Source organism: Mustela nivalis, assembly GCF_964662115.1.
Source record: "Mustela nivalis genome assembly, chromosome: 2".
Lineage (NCBI taxonomy): Eukaryota > Metazoa > Chordata > Mammalia > Carnivora > Mustelidae > Mustela > Mustela nivalis.
In genome coordinates, this window is record NC_139021.1 from 16595086 (window position 1) to 16612114 (window position 17029).

A 17029-nucleotide genomic window follows, 5' to 3' on the forward strand; every position below is an offset into this window, starting at 1 on the left:
CCAAAGGATACAAACAGTAATTTGAAGTGGCACCTGCACCCCAATGTTTATATTATAGCAGGACCATCCAATAGCCAAAATATGTCATGAGCCCAGATGTCCATATATATGTAAATACACATAAATGAATAACGGAATATTATTCAGCCATCAAAAAGAAGGAAATCTTAACCATTTGCAATAGCCTGGATGGAACTAGAGGGGATTATGCTAAGTGAAATAAATAAATCAGAGAAAGACAGTTATCATATAATTTCACTCACATGTGGAATTTAAGAAACAAAACAGAGGATCATAAGGGAAGGGATGAAGTCAGAGAGGGAGACAAACCATCAGAGACTTAACTATAGGAAACAGGGTGGCTGGAGGGGAGGCGAATGGGGGGATGGGGTAACTGGATAATGGGCATTCAGGAAGGCAATTAATGAGCACTGGGCATGACTTGTAACTAATGACTCAATAAACTACCTCTGAAACTAATAGTACATTATATGTTAATTAAGTGAATTAAAAAAAAAAATTTAAACAGAAAACCTTAAAGCTGAGGCCCACAGCCCTGCAAGATCTACTCCTGGAGGCTCTTTCTCTTTAGTTTCATTAGCCTCCCTGTCCTCCCTTTTCCTCTGCTTGCATCTTTCTTACCCAAAATAACCTAACTTCTTTAGGTCTTTGCTTATACTTGAGAAACCTTCCCTAGTCATCCTCTAAAACTGAAGGCTTCCTTCTCCCCCTCCCTGCTTTATATTTCTCTTCAGCATTTATGATAATAAACATTTATTTCATTTATTTTCTCTTGCCTTTGGCAAGAATTGAAGTCCATAAGGGCACTTTCGTACTTATTCACTGCTGTATCCCCAGTGTTGAGAATACTACCTGGCACATAATAGATGCTCAATAAATATTTGATAAATGTCAAATTAAGGAAACGTATTTATCCAAATCAATAAAACTTATTTCGGCTTCAGGAGAACTCTTCTCACATTCTGATCATTCAGCATGCTGTCTATTTCAAAGTAGTTGAGTAATTGCTGTATCTTAGAGAAGCTGTTTTCTGTAATTCTTTAACTGTAGCAAACATTTATTGAGCTCTTACTAGGTGCAGACATGGTTCTAAGGTATTATGTCTTAGAGTCTTGGTATTCGGATTATTATTACTATTATTACAGTTAATTTACAGTTGAGGAAATTAAGACGGGGAAAGGTGAGTAATTTGCTCAAGATCATACACACGGATAGGGCAGTGATGGGTACAGAACCTGCGCCCTTAACTACAGTACTCTGCAGGGTCATTTTCAGATCTCTTTCTGTTTTCTTTTGATAGGTAAGTTGTTTGAGTCAAAGACTCAGCATTTTGCTTTTGAAACCTGCGTGGCGGGAAGCTGACGGCAGGTGGGGGGCGGGGCTGGGCGGAGCCGGCAGGCCCTCGCTAGCCAATCAGAGCAGGCAGGAGCCTCCCTGCTCCCCACCCCCCACCCCGACAGCCACGCGCCAAAATTCCAAACGGGACCTCTCTCCGCTACCCGTCATCTCCCTCCGCCGAGTTCTGCGAGCCGGAACTATATAAGAAAAAGAAGTCAGCGTTCTCCCGCCACGGTCCGCTCAGGTCCTGGTCACTGTCGGCGCAGGCCCTCCTCAACTTCAACCCGAAGTCCTTCGCCCGGCAGAAGGGCGAAAAGTTTCAAGGCGGCAGTTGCAGGGACGCGGCGTGGGCGGGACAGGCGGCGGAGGGATTCCGGGTGCGCGCGCTGCGGCCGCTGGCGCGGAGCTAGTGGCGCCAGAATTCGGAGCGCGGAAGAGCCCGAGCGGCTGCCGGTCAGACTGGGACCCATCTCCCGCCGCGGACGCCGGGCGAAGAGACAGGGAAGATGGTGGTCCTCCGCAGCAGCCTGGAGCTGCACAGCCACTCCGCCTCCTCGGCCACGGACCCTCTGGACCTGTCCAACGAGTTCCTCAGCCTGGAGCAGATCGGCCGGAGGCGGCTCCGTTCGGCCCGAGTTGCTGAACAGTCCGCGGTCACCTCGGCCGCCTCGGGCGTGAGTACCGGCCTGGGGCGGGCCCCTCGGGCAGGGCCTGTAGGACTGCCCGCGGCCGGTTGGCCGGGTGGGGCCCGGGGGTGGGCGGCGCGGTCCGGGTGGCAGTTGGTGGGGGGAGGGGGCTGGGAGGAGTGTTGTCGAGGACAAGTAAAATGGAAGGCTTCCGAACATCGGAGCCCCAAGGGGTGTGGGTCAGGGCAAGAGATCGGGCAGTCTGGAAGAGGGCCAGGCAGTTCGTTACTACCCCATTTCACGCAAGAGGAAACCGAAGCCCTCCGGAATCTTGGTTTGTGGGGCTGCCCCACCCCCATCTCACACACCTCCCTAACCTAGCGCCCGGGCCCCTGCCCTAGGTTCGCATCTGTTGAGCGCAGCACACGTTTCCTGACTCCCTGCCGGATGCAGGATAGATGTTTTAGGGGCCACGGGAATGGAAAGATTGTAATTGAGGTCTCCTGACCTTCATTTGTGATCCAGAGAGGTTCGGATATAAGATAGCCGTGAATAGTACCAGGTTGCATAATGTGGAACGATGGAGACCAACATTTCGCGTACAGCTGCTTAAGCCTCGTTAAACAGCTCCATAAGAATGGATAGTTATCATATCTATGTTACAGGCGAAAAAATGGACTCAAAGTAACCAGTGACGGGTAGATCTAAAATTGGAACTTGGATCCTCTGCCTCCAAAACCTTTCTCTATTATATCATGCTGCAGTTATAAACAATGTCTATAGGGGATGTTTCCAAGGGGGTGGAGCAGTGAAGTCTTGAAAGAGTTGCTTCTCTTTCTAGGTCTGCAGTACAGATTGGATCTTTGATTACAGAGGTAAGGCCTGGAGGGAGAGTCCCTCCCTCCACCTCTCTGTGGCAGCTGCTGAAAGAGGCGCAGGTGGAGGAGACCCCGTTAACAAAAGGCTGGAGAAGTTGAGGAAGCAGCACTAGAAAAGTCAAGGCAGCAGGAAGTAGTCTAGTTCTCTTTGAGGGAGGGTAGGCAAAGGGCTGAGAAAAACAGGACCGGAGAGAGGGTTAGGAAGTGGCAAGTCAGAATGAGAGGCCAAGGGAGAAAGAGCGCTACAAAGCATAGTTAAGAGAGTGATTAGTATATGAAATTAGTTGTCAGTATCCTCTGAAGACCAGCTGTACTGGTTGCTCCTCTCCTGAAGGGAGTGAAAAAGTATGTTTCATCTCTGCAGTTGTGATGCTGAATTGAAAAAAGAAAATTTCCTGACTTTCAGGGTCATTTCTGGATCACATGTTGAGATTGAGATCTGAGGAGGCCAGACACTTCTGCAGTGTACTGGGGTCCCTTGACTTACTAACGTATGTTCAGAAAATCTGATTATTTCAATAAATATTTATTGAATATTATCTTCTGTACAGTGCTAGATCCTATGACTGTAATGATGTATTGAGCAGTAAGTAATATAGGCGCTTAAAACAACTGTTTTGAATCTCAGCTTACCAATAATCTCCACTTGTTAAAAAAGGTGATACCACATTTATAGTGAGGATTAAATGTGATCATGCATTTAAGGAGATTACCTGAACACTTGGCATAAAGTTAGGACTCAGTCATTGTCAGCAACTAAGACCACTGTTAATTTGAATGCCCAGTTTTCTGGAAGAAAGAAAGAAAAGAAAAGAAAGAAAGAAGGACTTTCCAGTTCTTCCGGCCAAAAACCTGAGAGTTGTCCTGACCCAGCTCTCATTTCATATTAAGAAATTCTTTTGGTTCTATGGACATTGGGGAAGGTATGTGCTTTGGTGAGTGCTGTGAAGTGTGTAAACCTGGCGATTTACAGACCTGTACCCCTGGGGATAAAAATATAGGTTTATTAAAAAAAAAAAAAGAGAGAGAAATTCTTTTGGTTCTACTTTCAAAGTAGATATGGAATCTGACCACTTCTCATATCCTCTGTTGTTGCCATGTTGGTCCAAGCCATTATCTCTTCCCTAGGTTGTTAAAAGGGATTTTTGACTGGCCTCCTGGTTTTCCTCCCTTGTATATAATGATCCGCCTTCCATAACTGTCAGTTCTCAGTATAGCTTACAGAGTGATTTTTTTTTTCAGATTTTAAAAAATTATTTATTTATTTGACTGACAGAGTTCACTCGTAGGTAGAGACGTGGGGCAGGTGTGGGGGGAGCTGGCTCCCAGCCAAGCAGGACAGACCAATGTGGGGCTCGATCCCAGGACCCTGAGACCGTGACCTAAGCCGAAGGCAGAGGCTTTAACCCACTGAGCCACCCAGGCGCCCCCAGAGTGATCTTTATAAAAGTTAGAAAGTTGATCATTCCTCTGCTCAAAAAACCTCGAAGAGTGAAAGTTGAAAAGTTTGGGAGTAGCCCTACACCCCTTTCTCTTCATGATGACATCCTCTTCCATTTTTGCCTTTTTCAAAACCTTGTCTATTCCTGTTGTATTGGTCGAGCTGCTTCTTGAATACCAGGGCCTTTGTACTGGTTCTCCCCTGTGTTGAGAATCTCTTCCCCTGAATATCTGCACGATTCGTTCCTAATTTACCCTCTACATTTTTACTTTTTTTTAAGATTTTATTTATTTATTTGACAGAGAGAGAGAGACAGCAAGAGAGGGAACCACAAGCAAGGGGAGCGGGAGAGGGAGAAACAGGCTTCCTGCCGAATAGGGAGCCCGATGTGGGACTGGATCCCAGGACCCTGGGATTATAATTTGAGCCAAAGGCCGACGCTTAAGAACTAAGCCACCCAGGCTCTCCTTTTATTTTTAATTTAAAAAAAAGTCTCATAAGTCCAATAGTACTTAACATTTTCCAAGAACTCAGTCCTCCTACCCTTGTGAGATAGATACGATCATCTTTGTTTTGCAGGTGAGAGAACCAAGACACAGAGACCTAAATAACATGCGCGAATTTACTTTTACAGTAAGTGATAGAGCTCCAGGTTCTACCTAGGAGAACCTAGGAATCTGTTTCTCTCAAGTCTTTGCTACTCACTTTTTCAGTGATGTTTACCCTAACCATCTTATTTAAAATTACAGATCACTCTCATTGACATGCCTCTTTACTCTGCTTTATGTTTTCTTATTATTTATCATCTTCTTACATGTTCTATTAACTTTCTACTTTTTTTTTTTTAAGATTTTGTTTATTTATTTGTCAGAGAGAGAGCGAGCGAGAGTGAGCACAGGCAGACAGAATGGCAGGCAGAGTCAGAGGGAGAAGCAGGCTCCCTGCGGAGCAAGGAGCCCGATGTGGGACTCGATCCCAGAACGCTGGAATTATGACCTGAGCTGAAGGCAGCTGCTTAACCAACTGAGCCACCCAGGCGTCCCAACTTTCTACTTTTTAAAATATTTTCTCTCTCCCTAAGTCAGAATGTAACTGTACAGTTCTGGACTTTTACCTTTTGTTCAGTATTATATTTCTAGGACCTAGGACAGAACCTAGAATGTAGTAGAGGCATAATAAATATTCGTTGTTAACTATCCTTGGTCTAAAGGAACTGGTCTAGCAGAGTAGAACACATCAATATATAGAGACTGTTTGCCGTTCTTGCCATATCAATGGTATGTGGTGGCTGAGCAGTTAGCACTCAGATGGATTGTGTAGGGTGAAAGGGATTTTTTTACCCCCAGGCTAGAATTTCCATTAGGGATTATACCTTTTTGAGACATAGTACTTCTATCTTCTATAAATTCTCCATAGACCAAATTATAATTAAAGGGTTATTTAGCATGGGATTGGATCAAAAAAAAATGGTTAGCCCTGATCGATAATCTATTCATGCTGTCAAAGCCTACCAGTACCAAAAATGAAACATACCTTTGTGATTGGAATGTTTTCTAATTTGGGGTCTTACATTCAATTCATTTGACTTAATTACAGTTTGCTTTTTACATCAGTCATGCATTTCAGAAACTTAACTCCTGATCACCCTGTTTGTTTTCAGGTATTCTTATCTGAGGAGCTACATATCTATTGACAGATCATTTATTAGGTCAAGTTACTTTTAAAGATGATTAAATTTATTCGTGTTTGTTAACTTGGATTTTCCTTTATCTCAGCTCAGAAGGTGACCTTATATTCAATTTCTGAAGGTACTTATAATCACCTGTTTATTAACCTCTTTCTACCTTTATAGTTTGAATATGATCTTAATCAGGTGGGCGTAGGGATTTGTTTGTTTTGGGGTTTTTTTTCGTCCTTGTATGGTTTCCCTGAAGTTTTGTTTTAAACTTTTTTCTTTCTTAAACTTTTATTTTCATCCCAATTGGATCATGAGATCTAGCATTTTCATCCACTCAGATGCCCCTTCTGTGGTTTCTTTTTCTACCAGAGTCAGACTAGGCATTGCCTATATCTGTGCTTTCATGGGTCTGAGGTTCTTTGATTCATATTAAATTTAGGGTTCTCATGTAGTAGTAGGGGACACATAAGGGATAGTAGTGCATTGCTTTTAGGTTGTATTTACGTACATTTTTTATTCTATATGTTAGGTAAAATAAAATATGCTGTGGTATGTAGAAGTTTTTAAGTTGTCTATTTTAAAAGTTTGAAAAGTACTATGAATGACGCTGATATATACAACATATGGAAGATTCTTTAAAACGTGGTATATAGGGGCGCCTGGGTGGCTCAGTGGGTTGGGTCTCTGCCTTTGGCTAGGGTCGTGATCTCAGGGACGTGGGATTGGGCCCCGCGCGGGCTCTCTGCTTAGCGGGGAGCCTGCTTCCCACCTCTCTCTGTCTGCCTCTCTGCCTACTTGTGATCTCTCTCTCTGTCAAATAAATAAATAAAATCTTTTTAAAAAGTAAAAAAAAAACTTGGTATATAACACAACACAGAAAAATGAAAAGTGTACAGTTTAGTGAATTATCACAAAGCATAAATAGGAATATTTTGACATGTTGCTATGACTGTTGCATCCTGAAGTTGAGTGACATGGCTCTCTGAATTCAAGAGTGTGTACTTGTTTGATGTAGTGATAGGCAGTCCATTTTTGTCAGTTTGTATTAAAGACTGGCCATTTGATTTTATGCTTAGAAGTTGCAATTTTTAGGGGCACCTGGGTGGCTCAGTCGGTTGGGCATCTGCCTTCGGCTCAGGTCATGATCCCGGAGTCCTGGGATCAAGCCCTGCATCAAGCTCCCTGCTTGGTGGGGAGCCTTTGTCTCCCTCTCCTACTCCCCCTGCTTGTGAGTATGCTCACTCTCGCGTGCTCGCGCCCTCTCTTTCTCTCTGCAAATAAATAATCTTTTAAAAAAAATTACAACTTTTAGAACAGGGATCTGATGAAATACTGTTCAGGATGGATTATACTGAGGGGTGCCTGGGTGGCTGTCAGTTAAGTGGCTGCCTTTGGGTCAGGTCGTGTTCCTAGGGTCCTGGAATCGAGCCCCGCATTGGGCTCCCTGCTAAGTGTAGAGCCTGCTTCCACCTCTCCCTCTGCCTGCCCTCTACCTACTTGTGCTCTGTCTCTCTGTCAAATAAATAAAATCTTAAAAAAAAAAAAAAAAGATGGATTATAGTGAACAAATATGGAGTTTGGAAGACCAGTTAAAAGATTATAATATTAATAGCTATCCGTTACATAGTAGCCGCTGTGTACCAGGCATGGTACCTAAGATACACACATACATTTGCCTTATTAAGTCACTATTATTATTATCTCCATTGCAGATATGGAAGTCAAGACACAGAGACCTTATGTAACTTGGACAAGATTGTACAATTCTAAGTGACATCCCAAGAATCAATCCAAGGCAGTCTGTCATTAAGAGTTTGGGCTCTTAATTGATACATTATTGTCACAATAGCCCAAAGAATAGAAAACTAGAAGCTAAATTAAGGTGATACTAGAAGGAACAGAAAAAAATGCTAAATAATACTGCAAGGGGTCAGAGAGTTGTTCAGATACAAACAGGGAAGGCAGTGTTGTTTCTAAAGAGGTGAGCAATAGGGATCCCTGGGTGGCTCAGGTGGCTCAGTGGGTTAAAGCCCCTGCCTTCAGCTCAGGTCATGATCTCAGGGTTCTGGGATCGAGCCCCGCATCCGGCTCTCTGCTCATCGGGGAGCCTGTTGCCCCCCTCCCCACCTGCTTCTCTGCCTACTTGTGATCTCTGTCTGTCAAGTAAATAAATAAAATCTTTTTAAAAAAAATTTAAAAAAGGTTAAGACTATATATCTTTGGGAGTCACCTACATAAAACTGGTAGTTGAGTTTTTTTTTTTTTTTTTAAGATTTTATTTATTTGACAGAGAGAGAACACAAGTAGGCAGAGAGGCAGGCAGAGAGAGGAGGAAGCAGGACCTGAGCCGAATGCAGCAGCTTATCCCACTGAGCCACCCTGGCGCCCCTGGTAGTTGAGTTCTTAAAGGTGAATAGAAAACACAAATATATTTAAGAAGATCTGAAGTAATGGCTCGATTTTAAAGATGAGAAAAGGATGAATTATGTTTTTAAGAGAGCATGATGTGAACCAAAGGGTCAAAGCATGTAAAGAAGGGAGTGATCAGCAGCATAGAAATCAGTGAGGTGGAGCAGAGGCCATTGGATTAACTTTCAGGTGATCGTTTTGGGGCTATTGTAAGAGCTGGAGAGGTAGAAATCAAATTGCAGGAGCTTTTGGAATGGATCCGTGGTGAAGATTTGACCATGTCTATGTTTAAAGGTGAAGCTAAGGAGGGATATTGCAGCTATACTGGGTTAGAATATTCTGATGAAGTTTTCAAGGAGCCCTATGTCTGCATGCTTATTTAACTGTGATTTAAAACATCATGTTTATACTTCATTTGTTTGGTTGATATTTGAATTGATTCAGCCATATATTTTTTTGTTATGAATTAAAGCTTGGGTAAGCGTGGTCTTGTTTGGGAAAACAACATATTACTTAGTATATTTCTATTATACAATTGTATCTACTTTGGGGAAGAGATTTTGTTACTGTAGTTGCTTCTTGTCTACTAACTTACTGATTCTGCAAGATTATAAGATACTTAAAAGGCTAACAAAATATATTTTTTCCCCTGTAAAACTTCACTTTGGAAGAGCTATCAGTGCTCTCAGTATTTAAGTAGATTTTAGCAAAACAATGAGGACTACATCTGCAGGTTTAGTTTTCAGATTAAGTATGTTTTGTTTTTGTTTTTTACTTCATAGGATAATCCTTTCTAGTAATGCAAGTTGTAAAAATGTTAAAAATAGAAAGTGAAAGTCCTCATTTCTATTATCCAGTGTTAATTACTGTCACCGGTTGATATTTAACTTAACCTCTTGAGAATTATTTTGAAAAGCCATAATAGAATGTGACTTTGGTTTAACAACTGTGCTACTTTCCTAAGGAACTCGGATGTGTACAGGGTAGCTCATCTAGAGGTATTTATAACACAAAAAAATTGCAGATAGTTTAGATATACATTAAGCAGTTTGTTAAATTGATTCATGTAATTGCTGGAATACTAGTCATTCATTTTATTTTATTTTTTAAGATTTATTTTCTTATTTTGAGAGAGAGTGAGCAGGGTGAGGGGCAAAGTGGGGGAGAGAGAGAGTCCCCAGTAGAGTCCCTGCTGAGTGCAGCATTGGGAGTGGGGTTTGATCCCACAACCCTGAGATCATGACCCAAGCCTAAAACAAGAGTCAGCCTAAAACAAGCCTAAAACGGAGTCACCCAGACACTCCTAGTCATTCATTTAAAAAGATTTTTAGAATAATATTTGATGGCATGAGGAAATGTTTTGTATTACTAGAAAAAAGTTACAAAACATAAATAATATCGTAGTTTAAAAGTCATGTGTATTTGATTGCGTAGGAAAAGAATAGTTCTTCTGTATCAGAAGATTAACAGTGATTATCATGGGTAGCTAGAGTTAAGAGTGACATTTTCAGGGCACCTGGGTGGTTCAGTGGGTTAAGCTACTGCCTTCGGCTCAGGTCATGATCTCAGGGTCCTGGGATCAAGTCCCACATCGGGCTCTCTGCTCAGCAGGGAGCCTGCTTCCTCCTCTCTCTCTGCCTGCCTCTCTGCCTACTTGTGATCTCTGTCTGTCAAATAAATAAATAAAATCTTTAAAAAAAAAAAAGAGTGACATTTTCATCTTTGTGCATTTCTTTTTTTTTCCCAATTATAATGGGCAAGTTTTGCTTTTATTTTTATACTGCTTTTTTAAGAAATGTTTTTGAAAGTTATTATTTTAAAATTTCCCAGTGTGTACATCTATATAGGTGATTTCCCAGGAGCCTGTTTTGTTTGTTTGTTTGTTAAGGAAAGCTTTTCTTGATGCCTAGTACTTGTTTAGAGAGTGTTAAGGAAAGCCTTTCTTGATGCCTAGTACTTGTTTGGAGAGTATGAATGAAGCCACTCACTATGCAAGTCAAAGATTCTCTTATACCACTTATAAAATTAAATCTTCCAAGTTTTTCAGGGAATCTTTTTCCCAGTAGTTAGCACCCCCCTTTTGCCTATGGAAACAAACCGTTTTTATTATTCCCAGGAATAGAGTGACATTTACTTTCTTTTTTTATTGTAATAATTAATTGTAGATAATATGAAATGTGCCATTTCAACCGTTTTTGTGTCCAGTTTGGTAGCATTAAGTACACTCATTCATTCTGCAACCATCACCGCTGTCCACCTCCAGAATTGTCACGTTCCAAACTAAAACTCTGTACCCGTTAAATAACTCCCATTCTTCCTTCCTCCTACCACCTAACAACTACCTTTCCTTCTGTCTTTATGAATTTGACTACCCTGGACCCTAGAGGAAACATAGAGTATTTGTCCTTTTGTAACTAACTTATTTCACTTAGCATAATGTCTTCAGGTTCATACTTATTGTTAAAATTTACTTCCTTTTTAAGGCTGAATAATATTTTACTGTAAATACCACAATTTTTTAATCCATTCATCTGTCGGTGAACATTTAGATTGCATCTACCTTTGGCCATTGCAAATAATGCAGCTATGAATAGGAGTACACAAATGTCTGCTTTCATTTGTTTTTAGTATACCTAGAAGTAGGATTCCTGGATCACATGGTAATTGTGTGTTTAATTTTTTGAGGAATTGCCATATCATTTTCCATAGTGGCTGCACTATTTTGCATTCCCACCAGCAATGTACAAGGGTTCCGGTTTCTCCACATCCTTGCCAACACTTATTTTCTTTTTTTTATAATAGCTGTCCTAACAAATGAGAAGTGACATCTCATTTGTGGGTTTGAGTTTGTATTTGTCTATAACTGGTTATGTTGGGCATCTTTTCATGTGTTTACTGGCCATTGTGTATATTCTTGGGGAAATGAATTTCCTGGGGAAATTCAAGTCTTCTGCCTATTTTTTGTTTTTGTTTTTGTTTTTTTTTTTGTTGTTGTTGTTTAAATATAGGAGTTTTTATATATTATGGATATCAATCCTTTGTCAGATACATGATTTGTAAGTATGTTCTATTCCATGGGTTTCCGTTTCATTCTGTGGATTGTGTCCTTGGCACAAAAGTTTGTAATTTTGATGAAGTCAAATGATGCTTTCAGTATCACATCTAAGAAATCTTATGTAAAACAAATGTAATGAAAGTTTCCCCCGATTTTTCTTCTAAGAATGTCTAAATTTTTAGCTCCATATCCTCTTGTACATTTTTTTTTAAGATTTTTATTTATTTATTTATTTATTTTTTAAAGATTTTCTTTATTTACTTGAGAGAGAGACAGTGAGAGAGAGCATGAACGAGGAGAAGGTCAGAGAGAGAAGCAGACTCCCCATGGAGCTGGGAGTCCGATGCAGGACTCGATCCTGGGACTCCAGGATCATGACCTGAGCCGAAGGCAGTCGTCCAACCAACTGAGCCACCCAGGCGTCCTTGTATTTATTTATTTGACAGAGATCACAAGTAGGCAGAGAGGCAGGCAGAGAGAGGAAGGGAAGCAGGTTCCCTGCTGAGTGGAGAGCCCGACATGGGGCTCGATCCCAGGACCCTGAGATCATGACCTGAGCCAAAGGCAGAGGCTTTAACGCACTGGAGCCACCCAGCTACTCCTCTCTTGTACATTTTTAAGGATTCCTTTAAAATGCTTTTGCTATCTAAGGTGTTCCTCATTCCCATTAGTTTAAATAGTTAAAAAGGAGATCATTTCAGTCATTGTTTAGTGTTGACATTAAAAAATGAAATTATTATACCAGTCTTTTTATCTACTGAAATTTGAAAACCATAGTTATGTGATACCTGTCTTGGAACATTAAAAACATAATATATAAGCATGCTTCTTCAGCAATCAGAAATGTTATCTTGATTCTTTTTTTTTCCCTCCTTTAATTTGTATTTCTAATTCATGGAAGCCACAGCATTTTATCTTGATATATTTTTATACTTAAAACTAATTTATTAAGTATCCTTTCATACTTGCAAAACAAAATTTAAACTTTTTAATATTTGTGATCACAAGTCTCTAAGAAAATACAGCTTATAATATTCAGTTAATGCAAACAACAAAAGGATACTTACTTTGATTAAAAATGATGAAACAGAAAGTTAGATTTCATGTGATTGAAGTCCCAGCAATTAGTTCATATGTCTGTGGAGGAATCTTACTGCTGAAGACAATGTTTGGCATCAGTTCCATTGTTCTTATAAATGTAAGCACCGGGAAACATTGTTCATATAAATAAGTAGGCAGTAATAAAAGAAGTTGAGCAGTGCCACTCAGTTTTTCTGGCTTATATACCAAAAACACTTGCCAAAATTATTTTTTATGGTCTTTTAGCTTGATTAGGTCTCCTTTCAATTTTGTTGAAAGCAGAGAATGAGAAACTGCCTCACAAAGGAAAGGATTTGTTGCCGATCTCTGTCATTCAATTTCTTAACACCTAACACTAGTGTTTTTCATTGTTTGGCTTTAGGAAGATTTTTAGGGCCTTGAGGCAGTCCATGATAGTGAGATTCAGAATGAGTGAGTGAGGTGACTTTCTTTTGTAAAGTGAGAGAAAGGTAAATGAAAGAAGGTGCCTTCTCAGGCATCTTCTATGTACAGAAAAAGTACATAGGGAAGTTAAGAATCTGGAAGTATAAATAAAAATTTTCTTAGAAAGTCTTGTTATATTACATCTAAGATGTAGGTGTTCATTTTAAAAATAATACATTTTAAAAATAATACACCTACTTAAAACATCCTTACGTATTTTTTCAAACATCTTTTTTTTTAAATTTTTTTGTTTTAAGATTTTATTTATTTATTTGACAGAGAGAGATCACAAGCAGGCAGAGAGGCAGGCAGAGAGAGAGGAGGAAGCAGGCTCCCTGCTGAGCAGAGAGCCTGATGTGGGGCTCGATCCCAGGTCCCTGAGATCATGACCTGAGCCGAAGGCAGCAGCCCAACCACTGAGCCACCCAGGCGCCCCTCAAACATCTTTATATATAGGTACAGTGATAAAAGTAACAAACCCATACATATCACTAATATTTTATGAAATACCTGTTTAATTCTTTTTTTTTTTTAAGATTTTATTTATTTGACAGAGAGAGAGAGATAAACAAGTAGGCAGAGAGAGAGGGGGAAGTAGGCTCCCTACTGAGCAGAGCCAGATATGGGGGGCTCGATCCCAGGATCCTGAGATCATGACCTGAGCTGAAGGCAGAGGCTTAACCCACTGAGCCACCCAGGCGCCCCGATACCTGTCTAATCAACACAAATCCTTGTGGATTAAATATCCTTATTTTACTTGTGAACCAATGAGATATTCTGCTCAAAGCAAAATTAAATGACAAAATGTCCTGATAAAACAAAATGAAATGACTGTAAAGCCAGCCTAAAGGGGGGGGGGGGTAATACTAATATTGCAGGTTTTTTAAAATACTGTTTTTTTAAAAATTATCAATTTTCTGAGTAGTACAGCATATAATCAGTGTTGTTAGGTATTTTTACCTTCTCTTCTTATGTGAAAGTCACATTTATATGGGGACACTTGCTTGGGTGCCTCTGTTGGTTGATTCAGCCTTTGGCTCAGGTCATGATCCCTGGGTCCTGGAATCAAGTCCCACATTGGGCTCCTTGCACAGCAGGGAACCTGCTTCTTCTTCTGCCTGATGCTCCCCCTTTTTGTGCTCTGTCTCTGACAAATAAATAAATAAATCTTTAGAAAAAGAAAGAAAGTAGCCTTCAGAGAGATGTGTGTGAACTTTTGGATACTTTTCTGACAGAACCTCTGTAGCTCATAAAGTAGCCACTAAGAGAAACTCTAGTCTATTGAACAATAGTAAAGTCACGTAGAGCACTGTGGTTTTTACAGCAGATGAACCATACATAAACAGTCTTTGAATTCAGATCTTGCATCATCTGGATGAAACTGAAATAGATAGTCGTAACTCCTTTTTATCATCCAAGGCCGAATTAACAATTCCTCTGGTCCAGTTGAAGGTTGCTGCCAGTGGGTTGCCTGGCAGGCAATGGTTTGGGTATCTTTCTAATTTCTGTAGCCTTAAAATAAAGGCGTATTTAGTGTTATGAGCCGTTACAACTTTTTGTCAGTTGGGGAAAACTTTTAGAGTGCTTGCTATGAAACAGAGCTATAAGCCATCAATAAATCCTGTTAGCCATTTCTTAGACGTTGCTGATACGTGTTTATCATAAAAATGATTATTTAGCTTAAATACTCTTGTAGTTTCTTGGGGAGATGCCGAATGATGCTGCCCCAGAAGCAGTTGTTGCAAACTTGTATTCAAAGAAAACTCTCAGAAGGAGTTTAACTTGGGGATTTTGACTGAAGAAAAACTTAGATCCCTTTCTCAATTTTTCTTAAAGGATGCATCTTCAGTTAAAGAAGTTGAGACCTATCACCGGACACGTGCTTTGAGATCTTTGAGAAAAAATGCCCAGAATTCTTCAGATTCTAGTTTTGATAAGAATTTGGAAATAACAGAGAAACATGCTAATGGAAGACATTTTACAAGGTAAAACAAGATGGTTGAATGCTGATTTAAAATAGTTTTAAAATAATTTAGGATTTGCATTAACTTTTAAGTGTATTCTTGCCCCATCATCAAGATTCCAGGGTTGTAAAATGTAATTTGAAATGAAATTGCCACAGATGAATATTACTGAGTTAAAATTTTAATATGTACTGTTTGTTTTTATATTCTTGTTCAAAGACGATATTTGCGATATGTGTGAGCACAGCTGACAAAGTTGCTTGATAATTACTTGAGTGTGTGACTTTGTGATTTCAACTTGCTTATGATATGTGGTTCTACTTTATACTTAATACAAAGTCTTTATTTAAAATAGTAGTTATTTTTCTCATCATTTGCTATCAAGTATTTCATCCGTTCTGAGTCATTTATGAATTTGTGTGTTGGTGCACATCTAAAAGCAGTCTTCACGTAGGAAGTGGAACATTTTTTTTTTAACTTGTCTAAGGGGACTAGATGATTTATACATATGTAAATTTCATTTCTCAAGAACCCTGAGCTAGATGGCCTGAATTCCACTTTAATATTCAAGAAATTATTTTCAGTGAATTAGGTAGTTAGGTAATCCAGGGAACTTGGATTTGTTTGGTTTGGGACAGATTTAAATCTAATTAGCTAAAAACCTTCACTTTTCCTCCCACTTTGGTGGGCCTGACATAAATGGAAGGGGTGCCAATTAGAATAAAATTTCTTTGATGAAATAATTGCTTTATACATTAATTCTTCTCATAAAGAAATTTTTCATAGTAACTTACAAGACAGGAGCCCTCCTACTTTTTTTTTTTTTTTTTTAAAGACTTATTAAATAATCTTCTACACCCAATGTGGGGCTCAAGCTTATGACTCTGAGATCGAGTCACATGCTCCACTGTCCAAGCCAGCCAAGCACCCCTAGGGTGCTCCTATTCTTAATTAAAACCTTGATTATTTTGTGTAACATTTTTCAGATAAGTGACATCGTGCCTTTTGCTTTTTGTTAGTATTATTTGAATAGTCTCTCATTATATAAATTTGCATCATTTCATCCATTTTTTTTTTAAGATTTAAAAAAAAATTTTTTTATTTGACACAGAGAGAGATCACAAGTAGGCAGAGAGGCAGGCAGAGAGAGAGGGGAAAGCAGGCTCCCCGCTGAGCAGAGAGCCCGATGTGGGGCTTGATTCCAGGACCCTGAGATCATGACCTGAGCCAAAGGCAGAGGCTTAACCCACTGAGCCACCCAGGCGCCCCCATTTCATCCATTATTTATGGTGTGTTTACTACTGTATTTCACAGGATCCAAGATAGCAGAATTGAAACACTCATTGTTTTATGAGACAGTAAAAAAGAAGAAAACTGAAAGTTAAAATAAGATACTCCATCAATTTTTTTTTAAAGATTTTATTTATTTATCTGAAGATAGATCACAAGTAGGCAGAGAGGCAGACAGAGAGAGGAAGGGAAGCAGGCTCCCCGCTGAGCAGAGAGGCGGATGCGGGGCTGGATCCCAGGACTCTGGGATCATGACCTGAGCCGAAGGCAGAGGCTTTAACCCACTGAGCCACCCAGGCGCCCCTATTCCATCAATTTTAAGACACATCCTAATTTCAGAGATGTTAAAAATGGAGGGAAATGTACGATTTACAGAATTGGTGAAATATCATTTAAGTTACCCCGTATTTCTGAAACTTGAAGTCTCTTGGGGGTCAGGAAAGTGGACCATGGATTCTCTGTGAGAATTTTAAACTTTATTTCATGATCTGAAGAAAAAATAAACATTCTGGGTCATCTAAATTGCTGCCTTCTAGAGAATAGTCAAAATTTCATGCCCTACATTGGTGTTTACAACTAAGTAGGCACCACCTAGTACTGCTTGAGTTAGCTCAAGTTCATGAGGTAAAAATTGAGTTTGACCTTGATATATAAGTGATACTTTGAAGAGGAAGCCATGGATTTGATGTCATGACATGCTGTTCAGATGAGATTTTGGAGCACTTGAAATAAAGAGAAGTGGATGAATTGAGTCATGATATACAACAAACATGATGTACAACATACCAAACTCAAGAGAAACTGT

General features: G+C 39.9%; 1 protein-coding gene across 3 annotated transcripts in view; it reads left to right on the forward strand.

Annotated features, from left to right (window-relative positions):
• The first annotated feature begins 1437 nt into the window (after window positions 1–1437).
• The window catches only part of ATAD2 (ATPase family AAA domain containing 2), a 70333-nt gene continuing 54741 nt past the window's right edge, over window positions 1438–17029 (forward strand). The window contains exons 1-3 of one of the 3 annotated variants that reach the window (XM_082721745.1): window positions 1488–2033; window positions 4884–4937; window positions 14807–14955. In XM_082721745.1, coding sequence (XP_082577871.1) covers window positions 1866–2033; window positions 4884–4937; window positions 14807–14955 — 371 coding nt within the window. In that variant the 5' untranslated portion in view covers window positions 1488–1865. Of the gene's footprint in view, window positions 2034–4883; window positions 4938–11897; window positions 12055–14740; window positions 14956–17029 lie in introns of those variants that run through there. The other 2 variants (XM_082721746.1, XM_082721747.1) reach the window with 2 other exon arrangements.